This window comes from Apaloderma vittatum, unplaced genomic scaffold (assembly GCF_000703405.1).
Source record: "Apaloderma vittatum isolate BGI_N311 unplaced genomic scaffold, ASM70340v1 scaffold24447, whole genome shotgun sequence".
NCBI classification, from domain to species: domain Eukaryota; kingdom Metazoa; phylum Chordata; class Aves; order Trogoniformes; family Trogonidae; genus Apaloderma; species Apaloderma vittatum.
The window spans coordinates 3,396-11,937 of record NW_009725982.1 but is presented as its reverse complement, the minus strand read 5'-3'; the positions used below and the strand labels follow the sequence as shown (position 1 = coordinate 11,937).

Genomic DNA, 8,542 nt, shown 5'->3' with positions numbered 1-8,542 from the left:
CGAGACGTGCATGGCCTGGATGAACGCCCTGGTGGGGCGCATCTTCTGGGACTTCCTTCGGGAGCAATACTGGGCCGAGCAAGTGTCCAACAAGATCCAAAAGAAGTTGAGCAAGATCAAGGTGAGAGGCAGGAGCGACACAGCACCCAGGGAATCCCATCCCTGAGGCCCCACAGCGGGTGCCGGGCTGTGGTTACCCTCCGTGTGGGTTTCTCTCCATCAGCTCCCATATTTCATGAATGAGCTGACACTGACGGAGCTGGACATGGGCACATCCATCCCCTCAGTCCTCAGTGCCTCCAGCCCCACTGTCAATGACCGAGGTGAGAATGAGAGGGACCCCAGGGCTGGCTCCAGCAGCCGTTATGGAGGTGCCAGCCCGGTCCCTGAAGCAGGGAGGTTTTGGCAGGCACCTGAGAAGCCCTCAGCCCCTGCGGCGCTGACAGGGGCTCACCCCGTCCTTCTCCCCAACAGGGCTCTGGGTGGACATGGAGGTCACCTACAGCGGCTCATTGCAGATGACGCTTGAGACAAAGATGAACCTCTGCAAGCTGGGGAAGGAGAGCGCTGCAGAGGAGAGCGGCCTGGCGGAAGCAGGCAGAGAAGGGGAAGGAGGCCGTGCCTGTTTTCATCCTCCTCCTCCTCCTCCTCTTGCCTGAGCGAGGCGAAAGGGTGCTGGCCCAGGGAAACCCCCATGATGCTTCTTGGGGCTCGCAGGACCACGTCACGGCTGATTCTGCTGGCAGACAGCGATGCAGAGTCGTCCAGTGCCGGCTCCTCTGATGAGGAAGACATCGTCACGGCTGAGCCCGCAGGAGCCCTGGGGGAGCGGGTCCCACCGCCTGGCACTGAGGGGTAAGGGGCTGTTTGGGGAGATGCTGGGGAAGGCTCAGAGCTGCCGGGGATGGTTTCCCTGGGAGGGCACATGCAGGCACCCCAGCACATCATGGCAGGATGAGGAGCCCTTCGCAGGGGGCTGCAGCAGATGGCTGGGGGGATGGCGAAACCCAGCCAGGGCGCGGTTTGAGCTGTGGTTCGCCTCACTTCAGCCATGTCGGCGGCAACAGCACAAGCCGCAAGATCCTGCGCTTCGTGGATAAGATCGCCAAGTCCAAGTACTTCCAGAAGGCCACTGAAAACGAGTTCATCAAAAAAAAGTTCGAGGAGGTCTCCAACACACCGCTGCTGCTGACAGTGGAGGTGCAGGAGCTGGCAGGCACCTTGGCTGTGAACATCCCACCACCACCGACGGACCGTGTCTGGTACCAGCTCTTCTTCCTCCCCTGCGGGGGCTCACACACATCCTCCTTTCAGCTCCTCTTGCTCCCTGCGGCTCAGCCAAGGAGCCAGATCTGGGGCTTCAGGACATGATTCTTTCCACCTTTCCTCTCACAGGTACAGCTTCCGAGTCCCACCGCAGCTGGAGCTGAAGGTGCGCCCAAAGCTGGGTGAGCGGGAGGTGACGTTCCTCCATGTCACCGAGTGGATCGAGAAGAAGCTGCAGCATGAATTTCAGGTGCCTGCTCCGTTAACGGCTCAGCAAAACTTGCTGAAGCACGTGCACTGCTGCCATCAGGGATAATCAGTCCTCACTGTCTCTGCAAGAAGCCGACATCTGATCTGGTCTGTCCAGCTTTGGACAGTCGAGAAACACAACCCAAATAACCAGCTCTAAGGGCTGCTGCAGTTTCCTTCCAGTGAGTGCAGCCCTGCCCCAAGCAGGGGGGATAGGAGTGTCCGCAAATTTAGGATATTAATCTTCACGAGGTCAGCAATCTCCCTTCACGAGGTGGACACCTTTCTGCCTCTCACCTTTGAGACTTCTGGTCAAAGAGGAGGAATGTCCCCACAGATATTTAGGTACTCAGATCCCCCCAGAGAGCTGCAGATTTGAATGGCTTCAAAGTGCTGGTCCCTGCCCTCTGCCATGACCACCCTTGAAGTCATACAAGTGAGCAGGGCAAAGAAAAACTGCTCCTGCTTGTCCCCACCCTGAGATATCCAGAGGTGGCAATCCTCTAGAGCCAGGCACGGTCAGCTGCTGACGAGTGGATGGGAGTCCAGGACCTTCTCCTGGTCACAGCCTTGGTCTCTGACCCAAGTGAGGCTCCTGCCGAGGCCACTTCACAGCAGATGTGTCACCCGTCAAGTAGTGGCGTTCAAAACCACTGACTTGTTATTCTGGGTTCTTCTTTTCAGAAAATTTTGGTCATGCCAAACATGGACGATCTCATCATTCCCATCATGAGCTCTGGCCTGGATCCCCAGCCGCTCACTGTGGGACTGCCCAGGGACCTTCCAGCCAAGGCAGAGAAGAGGCTCTGACCTGCGGCCTCAAGGGCAGGGCAGAGACACGGCACCCGGCTCAGGGACCTCGCTGGCACATGAGGCCACCAGGGCCTGGTCACCAACTGCACCCAGGGCCACGCCCCGTGGGGTCTGAGCTTCTCGGTTCATCTCATCCTCAGCACTTTCGTAGATGAGCCTCCTCCTTAAATACCGCAAGCACACGTTCAGAGCAGAACCAGACCCAGGGCAAGGGGTTTGCTGGAGACCCAAGAACTTTGTGCACCTCCAGCAGGTTCCCAGCGCTCCTGGTCAAGGGGGCAGCTTTGGAGCGGCTAAAGAGGGTGCAGGGCACCCAGACTAAGGTTCTGCACGGAAGGAGTTGTGATCCCTGCTGACCCAAGACATCACAGCTCCAAGAAGCGTCGCGCCCTCCCCGCAGGCAGCTGGACTGCAAGGCAAGCATGGGTGGGAAATGAATCAAAAATCTGAATAAATCCATCTCTGGCCAGTCTTACCTAGCAGCCAGCTTATTGTACCCAAGTTCCCACATCTGCTGAGGATGCCGGCCAGGATCATGGGGCTTTGTGCAGAGAGGTCCTTGGGTCCTACTTTCAGCTCAGCAAAAGAAGCACCTGGGTGTGAGAGGTGGCGAGGGGAGAGATGGCCAGTGGGACTGGGCAGAGGCAGGTAACGGGGAGGCCCTGTATTCCCAGCAGAAACTGGGACAGAAGTGGAGATACCTGCTCTGCTCTCCTCTGGAAGAGAGCAAGGGGAGTCTTCGTGGGGGTTTGGGTGAATGCAAGCAGTGGGAGAAAAAAAAAATCACTGAGCAAGAAGAAAGGGAGGATCCAGAGCAAACACTTGGCTGTCCCAGTTAGTCCGTGTCGGCCAGTCTCAAGCGCTACTTGTCCCATCCCCACCTGCCGGGGAGCCTCTGGGACATGCTGCTGCCCCCCGACAGTGCTGAATACAGGCAAGACACCCCTCTGGGAGGAAGGCAGGCGGCTGGCATGGCTTGAAACCTTTTTATTGAAGGTGCTCGGTTAGGTAGCCTCGCAAATCTCAGTTCTTACAGCTCTTCCTGCGCTCCTGGTTTCGCTTTCACCAAGTGTTTCTTCTGAGGGCCCTGGAAGACAGCAAAGAGGAGAGGTCTCAGTGTTAGACGCAGACAAACTGAGCCGCATCTGAGCTCCGGGGAGCAGAACTGCAGCTCCGGCCCCTTTCTGCTTGGGCAAGGTTGCTCCCAGTCCCTGCTCCCCAGCTGGGAGCCCTGTGCCACCATTCATAGGCCACCCTTGACGTCTCCGTAGCCCACAGGAATTGGGAGTGGAACCTTATCGCCCATGCATGAAGGGTTTGTTTCTCTGGACACACAAAAGCAGCCAGAGAAGGGCAATAAGTGGCCTGACGGTGAGCTAGGTGGGCTGGCCTGCCGTCAGGGGCTGTGGAGGGGAGCAGTAGTTGTGCTGACGAACACCGAGCGGCTGCTGAGCTGCTGTAGGAGCCGTGGAGGAGGCAAAGGCTCCCACAACCAAAGGCACAGATTTTCATCAGGCAGCTCAAAAGAGCCAGAGCCAGTTTCCAACCAGCTAAGAAACAGGATTGTCTCAGACCAAATAAGTCCTACGGGAGCAAATAGCAAGAAGTACACACGTGCCTCCAATTCCAGCCAAATGTAAACTTTGACCACAGTCTACACGGTGGAAACTCTCAGCCCATGGCAGAAAACAGCAAAGAAAATGGCTGCAACCAGGTAAAAATACCTCGTGCCACTAAGATTCATGTCACAGCTGCTCAAGCCTTGCAGCGACAGCATGAGCAGACCACGGAATGAGCTCCTAACACTGAGATAAAGGAAATCAGCTTAACCTCTAAAGAGCTCTGCAAAGGCACTGCACAGCCAACCCCCCTTGTGAGGAGGCTTAAGCCAGTTTCACGTGGGATTTGTAGCTGACAGGCCAGAGCCAGACACAATTTACATCTGCGCGGTATCCAGGCAGTTGTTTTCTCTCATTTCTGCTCGCTGAAGGCTGGGCTTACTTAAGGCTTCCTCAATTTCACATTCAGGCTCCTGCACCAGCTCGGTGCAGGTCGCAAAACTATTCAAGAAACTCTGCTTGTTTTGGATTTATTTAATTCCTCCATCCACCCGCCCATCCCGATTAAAGAAAAATATACTGCTTGGCTTTTTTGAAAGCTTCCTGACAAAAGGATCGCAAATCCATGTCTGAATTTGACCCAACCTTTTTCCTCTTCAGAACTTTAAAGTTATAAATCACTCCAAACAAATCAAAGCAGCCCACAATTACGCGTGAAAGGGACCATATGTCCAACGCGGTGCCTGCCAAGTTAGCTGCTTGTTTCAAACAGCCCGTGGTGAAGGGGAACTGGCTGGCCATATGGTAGGTATTTTGTTAGTTGGGTTGTCTTGGATCACTTGCACAACCACCGAGTTCTTCCTTAGCTAAGTATCTCCTGCCTGAACTGAATTTTCATAGAATAATAGAATGTTCAGAGTTGGAAGGGACCTACAGAGATCGTCTAGTCCAAACCCCCTACCAGAGCAGGATCCCCCAGGGCAGTCACACAGGAACAGGGTTCAAAAGTCTCCAGAGAAGGAGACTCCACACCCTCTCTGGGCAGCCCGTGCCAGGGCTACGGCACCCTCACAGTAAAGCAGTTTCTCCTCATGTTGATATGGAACTTCCCACGTTCTAACTTAAACCCATTATTGCTTGTTCTATTGCTGGGCACCACTGAGAAGAGATTGTCCCCTTCCCCTTGACCCCCACCCCTCAGATATTTCTGTACATTAATAAGGTCCCCTCTCAGCCGTCTCCTTTCCAGGCTGAACAGCCCCAGGTCTCTCAGTCTCTTCCCAGCAGAGATGTTCAGTCCCTTGATCCCCCTCGTAGCTCTCCCTTGGACTCTCTCCAGTAAGTCCCTGTCTCTCTGGAACTGGGGAGCCCCAAACTGGACACAGTATTCTGGTTGCGGTCTCACCAAGGTAGAGTAAAGGCGGAGGAGAACCTCCCTAGACCTGTGGCAAGATGGTCACTCGCTGAGCTGTGATAGCGCAAAGGAGATGCCTGGTTGGAGTCAAGCAGTTGCTTTAACCCGAGCTGTGAGTGTGGCCTGGGAGCTGGAGGCAGCACAGAGCGTAACTCACCATGAAAGCCCGCTTCTCCTGAGCTGTCTGGAAGCGCCCGTGACCAAACTTGGACGTAGTATCGATGAACTTGAGTTCAATGGCTTCCTGAGACCGGCGGCTTGTTTGCACCAGAAGGGACTGGAAGAGAAGAGTCAGAATGCATCGGGCTTATCGCTACTGAAAAGTCATCCAGAAAATTTAGACGTCTGCTCTAATGCAAGCAGGGCTGAAATAGCCTAGGTGCATCCACTAGATAAATATCTCCACAAAAAAAAAAAAAAGCAACCCAAAACAACAAAATCTGAGAAGTTTCTGAGTTTCTTCTCAGAGAAACACCCCGGTGCTCAGGCAGCTGCGATGCTTTGGATCGCAGAGCAGCTCTGAAATGAACCTGCTCTTCACTTAGCATTCCTTTTCCTCCCAGTCTGCTTACGGGCAAGGTTTCCATTTCTGGGCTCTGCATCACAGCTCTCCAAGGCTTGTACCCGTCCCCTAACCCAGCATTTGGAGGCAGCGGCATCCTCCCCACCACGAAGCTGCTCAATGAGATCTACTGTCTGCACTCTCACCTTGCGGAGGGTGAGCACACGCTTCTTGGTGCCCACAACGCAGCCTTTTAGCATAAGGAAGTCGTTGTTGACCTCCCCATAGTGAGGAAATCCACCCTGAGAGGAGAAGAAGAGAGAAGTTTTGGCAGGCAGGGGAGCTGGGTGGGAGTAGACACGTCCACACGTGCCATTTTCTAGGGAAGGAGGAGGTAGTGACTGACAGTTCTTCTAGATAACAACACCCTGCACCCTTCAGGGAGCCGGCTCGGCACCACGAGAGCAGGTCAGGCACACGGACTGCGTGATCACAGCGAAGGAGCACCCCATAAGAGCTTGGGAACCACTAGCCCGGCTTCCTGCCCTGACGGATGTGGGTGAACAACAAGCAGAGCTGGCTAGACTCCCAAGTCAACAGTTTTTAACATACAAAAGTGATTTTTTTAACCAAGTTACAAGCATTTATCTGTTAAGTATCAGATCTTTAATGTAATTTATACTTCTTTCTCTTTTGAAATCAAGTTCTCAGTTTTTGCCCAAGTTATTAGCTGGAATTTAAATGTTTGGGTCTCAAAAAAACACCTCACCAAGATGGTTTTCCACATCCAAAACTCAAGGAGAGGAATCACTGCATTTCTTTCAGTGAACTTTCTTCAAATCATTTGCTACGCAGCCGTCTCCAGCCAGGAAATTACTTTGCTGTCTCGGATCCCTGCAACCAGTCACAACCCTCTTACCCCCCTGGCCCTTACCAGGGGCGTAATGGTCTTCTCCGTGACATCGTAGTTCGTCGAGGCATTGTTCTTCACCACCTTGCCATCCTCCACGTGGATCCCACGGCCAATGCGGTAAATCTAGGAGCAGAAAGGAAACAGAGGCGGTGACTGTCATCACTGCAGGATGTCACAAGGGATGATGGGGGTTTTTCACCAGGTTGTGTCCCTGAAGCGGGGAAAAAAACACCAGGAGAGACATGGGGAACAACAGCACTGCAAATCTGTAGATCTGAGAAGCTGGGAGGAACGGAGGCGGCCGTGCAAAGCAGGAAGGTGACAGCATGGCAGGATGGCACAGCGGTGCTCTGAGGGAACCCCTCTGGGCCGTACCTTCTTGTTGAGCTCCGTGCGGTGGTGGTAGCCCTTCTGGCCAGCCCGAGCAATGGAGTAGCCAACGCGGGCCGGGTGCCAGGCTCCGATGCAGGCAACTTTGCGCAAGCCCTTGTGTGTCTTCCTGGGGAGCTTCTTCGTGTGCCAACGGCTTGTCACCCCTGCAAGTGCGACCAGACAAGGGGGTGAGAACACTGGGGAGATTCAGGGCTGGTGTCTGACTGCTGGGGAAGGGAAAGCCTCATCATTCTTGTGCAATTCTCGAAAGACACTGTGTTGGAAGGAGACCAAGAGCTGTCACCACTGTGAGAGGCCAGAGCACTTCCCATGGATCTGATCTGCCTGTGATCTGCTCCTGCTGAGCACATCCACACGTAGAAACCCCCACATCTCCACACACTTGGGGTTTGTGAAGAGACCTTCTCGCTCTCTACAACTGCCTGAAAGAAGGCTGTAGTGTGGCGGGTGTTGGTCTCTTTTCCCAAGTAATAAGCGATAGGATGACAAGAGGACATGGCCTCAGGTTGTGCCAAGGGAGGTTTGGGTTGGATATTAGGAAAAACTTCTTCACTGAAAGGGTTGCCACGCGTTGGACCAGGCTGCCCAGGAAAGTGGTGGAGTCACCATCCCCGGTGTAGATGTGTAGACGAGGTGTTTAGGGGCATGGGTTGGTGGCGGACCTGACATCACTAGGTCAACAGTTGGATTCGATGACCTTAAAAGGTCTTTTCCAATTGAAACAATCCTGTGACTCCACACGAGAAGGGCAGAACAAAGCCCCTGGCAGGAGTCTCACCTTTCATCCCATGCCCCTTGGTCACGCCAATGACATCGATCATCTCGTTCTGGCTGAAGACATTGTGCACAGGAATCTGCTTCTCCAGCCTCTCACGAACCCAGTCAACCTTCTCAGCCACCGTCCCCCCGTTCAGCTGGATCTCCATCACGTGGGCCTTCTTCTGCCGCAGCGGGAGCAGCTTCATCTGCGTTAGACAGCACGTTAGGGCAAAACATTGTCCCTTGCCTCCCAGGCAGGAACATGCAAGCAGAGCTGCATCACTCATGACTTGTGAGGGGCACAGGGGGTGAGCAGGGACAGCTCTTCACCACCCATTCCCATCACACTGTCAACCCCTTTCCTAATAGCCAGTGACCTGGGGCAGCGTGCCTAAATATCTCCTGAACCCACTGCGGCACTGAGCCCAGCCACACCAGGATGCAGCTCTGTGCTCCGAGCCAGAACCAGCGTCTCTCTTTCGGCTGCGCTCCACCTCTGCTTCCAGACTGAATTTCTAGTTCCCACCAAGAAGAGCCTCTGCTCTGTCCCAGTCTCAGCTCCCGATGCAAAGCCCCCATCAAATCACTGCAGTGGGACTTTGAGGGGCTGTGCCAGCCTCAAGTGAAGCCTTGAGCCAGCACAGCTCTTCTCCAGACTCCAAAGCAGCGTTAAC

At 54.4% G+C, this 8,542-nt stretch overlaps 2 protein-coding genes across 2 annotated transcripts in view; one reads left to right on the top strand and one right to left on the bottom strand.

Annotated features, from left to right (window-relative positions):
• Positions 1-2,325, top strand: part of LOC104276708 (testis-expressed sequence 2 protein-like) — a gene marked incomplete at its 5' end in the record, with an annotated part of 3,567 nt that extends 1,242 nt beyond the window's left edge. The window contains 7 exons of the mRNA XM_009873126.1: positions 5-121; positions 224-323; positions 475-604; positions 712-855; positions 1,050-1,262; positions 1,396-1,516; positions 2,200-2,325. Coding sequence (XP_009871428.1) covers positions 5-121; positions 224-323; positions 475-604; positions 712-855; positions 1,050-1,262; positions 1,396-1,516; positions 2,200-2,325 — 951 coding nt within the window. The remainder of the gene's footprint in view (positions 1-4; positions 122-223; positions 324-474; positions 605-711; positions 856-1,049; positions 1,263-1,395; positions 1,517-2,199) is intronic.
• Positions 2,326-3,302: 977 nt separating this feature from the next.
• RPL3L (ribosomal protein L3-like) overlaps positions 3,303-8,542 on the bottom strand; it is an 8,222-nt gene continuing 2,982 nt past the window's right edge. The window contains exons 5-10 of the mRNA XM_009873125.1: positions 7,888-8,074; positions 7,092-7,252; positions 6,738-6,839; positions 6,010-6,105; positions 5,459-5,578; positions 3,303-3,415 (exon numbers count right to left, since the gene is read on the bottom strand). Coding sequence (XP_009871427.1) covers positions 3,359-3,415; positions 5,459-5,578; positions 6,010-6,105; positions 6,738-6,839; positions 7,092-7,252; positions 7,888-8,074 — 723 coding nt within the window. The 3' untranslated portion in view covers positions 3,303-3,358. The remainder of the gene's footprint in view (positions 3,416-5,458; positions 5,579-6,009; positions 6,106-6,737; positions 6,840-7,091; positions 7,253-7,887; positions 8,075-8,542) is intronic.